The following is a 3,357-nucleotide window of genomic DNA, read 5'->3' as shown; positions in this document are numbered from 1 at the left end:
CGCCATGGGCCACCGCGACGATGGCAGCGGCCATGGATATGGCCAGCCGCAAGCGCATGCTGCGGTGAGAGACGAAATGCGCACTTCAAGTGCATGGACGAGCGGGCTTCCGCAGGTTACTGCGACGCCCAACACAGTTCCAAACGGGTTCTCTTTAGACGGCTGTTGCCGCCTGGTGAGCACCAAGTGCGCGAACCGGAAGTGCGCTCAAGCAAATGAGGCGTGTTTATTGGCTACATGGTGGGACCACCGTGACGCGTCGCCCACTGCATACAGTGCGTGCGGAAGTAGACTTGGCACATGCAAGCATATGTCTGTACAATCAAAAGGGACCAGACTACAGTAGTCTAGTGTAAGGACACGCGACACGAGCACGTATACTAACGTTAAAAGACAAAGGACTTGAGTTGCCGTAGAAACTCGTTTCGACGCGAACTTGAGGTGCGCGAGCTTGACGTCATCCGTATGGTGGCGCCGACGCGGCAGGACCACAAGGCGTGTCATTGGATCAAGATTTGCATGCAGAAATGTCATTTCGGCAACGCTGCATTTGGATGAAAGCGCTCATACACGGTGGTTGTGCACCCATGAGTGTGGGCAGCAGCCGTGCTAGACGGGCCATGAAGCAGCGTCCCAGTAACATGTCTTTTCACCGCCGGCTCATTTTTGCGTCCGGCGAGATGCTGCAAGGGAAAAGTGGCGACTGCCAATCAAAGCATATTCGAACGCCTGCCTACGCACCTTCATCGCGCGTGACGGTAGCTTCGGGCGACATTGCTTACAAATTCTAGCATCGCCACGCTAGTCACTGCGCTTGCTTCACGCTCTATGTTGTTACACTGACAGGCCTGAGAGGGTTCACAGTGCGCCGGCTGCAAACCCCCATTCGATTGTGCAAGCAACGTCTTCTACTATGGTACCTCTACCGTCGCTGCCGTGTTGAAGCACGTTGTTGAAGCGGTCGAGTCAACAGCTTCAACATCACGACACCCAAGCGGACCGACACGGGCATTCTTGCTTCTCTTGCGCAGCGGAATGCCGCGGCGTAGACGAGGTAAAAGGGGTCGAGTCGCCAACGCATCAAGCAACGTTATCTTGTAACCTGACCAATTCGTCCAGCGTAGTACAATGCAAGTGCCGTAAGACATTAGTTCTGCAGTCTTGCAATCAATTCATAATATGTTTGAGCAGAATCTTCGCACGCGTGGAAAGCTTCCAGGAACGTGGCAAGGCCTCGTGGCAGCAGTCGATAAATCCGATGCGCGCATTGGTTATAATGCAAGGAGTGTCTGCTTGTTCATTGGCTGGTTCTCGATGGAGATCACCCAATCGCTGCGTAGTACACATGCATGCTTCGGCGGCCGAGCATCTCAGCATCTCAGAATGACGTCCTCACGCCGCATGCAAGACCCTCGGCTAATACCGGTACGACTGATGCAAGAACAAAGACGAATATGACTCATTTCATCTGTGACGAGCCAACGCAGAAAAGTCATGTCAGTGAACCTGACGCGCATAACGCCAAGGAGATGACGATCGTCGATGCTAGTAGAGCTGTTCGAGGCTGTGATCGCAAGGTGGGCGGAAGTTGGCACCTGCACACGCCGTCACATTCAACAGCAGCCAGCCAACCTGGCAATGGCCGCACGGTTGGGCCCTCTGATATTATGCGCGTCTCGTCGCCGCTGCCACGTCATCCATCGCTACACAGTACTTCCGCAGGACATTTCTGTGGTCAAGACCTTGTCGTCGACTTGGGGCATGTATGCATTTCTACGCTACACGTCGACATCTCTGCCGACAACTCTGCCGACATGGTCGTGGCTCGAACGAACCCGGTGCTTTCCGCATGTACAGTGCCCTTGGTAGTCCACATCAACGAACACTTTAATCGTGTTGCCTCATCAAGTTCACCAACGGTGTTGTTACTGCACCCCCGTTGCCTTGTGCCTCCTGGTCGATTGCATGCCTCTGCTTTCGCCCGTCGCGGCAATGCGACTTGTTCAAGCTCCGTGGTCACAGCTTGAGCCAATGAAGTAAACGTGTCTTCTTGTCTCGTCTGTAGCGGTGCAGCGGTGCTTGCCAAAAGTGACGGGACGCACCATTGCTATTCGTACGTGCGAGCCATGGCCGGAACGCACAACAACGACACGATGGACCACACGACTGGAATAATTTACTAATAAAAATGGACTCGAGACACCTGACTACTCGGACGAGGTCGTGTCAAACGACAAGGCTTCGACGCGCGTCCCATTCGACGTCCAAAAGCTAGCGTCGATCGTCACGACAAGGTCGTGCGCCGTCGACCGAATGCCAAAGCGCTTGTCCAAGCTGTTGGCGAGCGTGCAATTCTCAAACGGCATCAAGTCGCCGTGCTTGCGCGCCATCGCTGCGCCCATGGTCGACGCATTGAGGTAGATGTACGCCGTTGGATTGCGAAAAATGGGCCGCGCCTGGACGTACAGCAGCACAAAGCAGCGCTGCTTGGGGATGCGCAGCGCCATCGAGCGAATGGTGTCGCGCTCGCGGAGGCGGACGTGCTGCTGCTGCAAGAGCAGGCTCGCGTCGCAAAAGTCGTACGCGTCGCGGGACGCGTCGGCGTGGGTCATGCTGAGCGCATAGCAGGACGACGCAGGGGATGACTCGAGCACGATCGTGTCGGGCGTGAACTGCGCAGCGTACAAGCCAACAATCGAGCCAAAGACGAGGACGGTAAAACCGACTTGAACGAGGAAGATCCGGCACCAGGACGGCGCCATGCTACCTGCAATTTCAAGACTGACGGCCTGTCGGAAGCGCTTGGATGAGGGTGCAAGGTCGAGATCCAGCTGCTGGCTTGTCTGATCGCCCAGCTGCCGATGGTATGATACACTTGATATCTAAATATACAGGGTATCGTTAGAAAGAGGTTTTGACCTGTACAATATGTCTGCAGAGTTTTTAACAAAAATATCAGACCCGATAGGTATCGAAAGATAGAGGTTGGGGAAGGCCGGCGCCACCCTCTACTGGCGACGTCCCTGGATCAGAGCCGTTTACCCCGGCGTCGTCAAGGATGCCAAGCTGCCCTTCTCGCCTCGACAGCGCTTCTTGCTGGACGGGAGGAAATATAGCCACCGTACTACGCTATCAATGTACTGTACTACAACGAAAACGACCTGAGAATCCCACGGAAAGAGCAGGTGGACGGGATTGCTGGACGCACGCTTTTTCTCGCACCCAATTACCTCGGTATCTTGCTTTGACTATGCCCACGTCACCGATCCTTGAGGAAGCAAACACGATCCGAGCCACCCGCGCACAGTACGTTGCTGGTCTTCGTAGGAGCTTCCCACCCATCCGCATAGATGACGT

At 55.1% G+C, this 3,357-nt stretch overlaps 1 protein-coding gene across 1 annotated transcript; it reads right to left on the bottom strand.

Moving 5' to 3' along the window:
* Positions 1-2,155: 2,155 nt before the first annotated feature.
* On the bottom strand, positions 2,156-2,768 carry SPRG_17169 (hypothetical protein). The gene has a single exon (XM_012356577.1). The coding sequence runs from the start codon at positions 2,760-2,762 to the stop codon at positions 2,208-2,210; it is 555 nt and encodes a 184-aa protein (XP_012211967.1). The 5' UTR covers positions 2,763-2,768; the 3' UTR covers positions 2,156-2,207.
* Positions 2,769-3,357: the final 589 nt, after the last annotated feature.

This window comes from Saprolegnia parasitica, assembly GCF_000151545.1.
Source record: "Saprolegnia parasitica CBS 223.65 unplaced genomic scaffold supercont2.510, whole genome shotgun sequence".
Lineage (NCBI taxonomy): Eukaryota > Oomycota > Saprolegniomycetes > Saprolegniales > Saprolegniaceae > Saprolegnia > Saprolegnia parasitica.
The sequence above is the reverse complement of the archived record's forward strand: the minus strand, read 5'-3'. Positions and strand labels throughout refer to the sequence as shown.

Coding starts and splice junctions, on each gene's coding strand:
- SPRG_17169 (XM_012356577.1), bottom strand. CDS start 2,762: ATGGCGCCGTCCTGGTGCCGGATCTTCCTCGTTCAAGTCGGTTTTACC.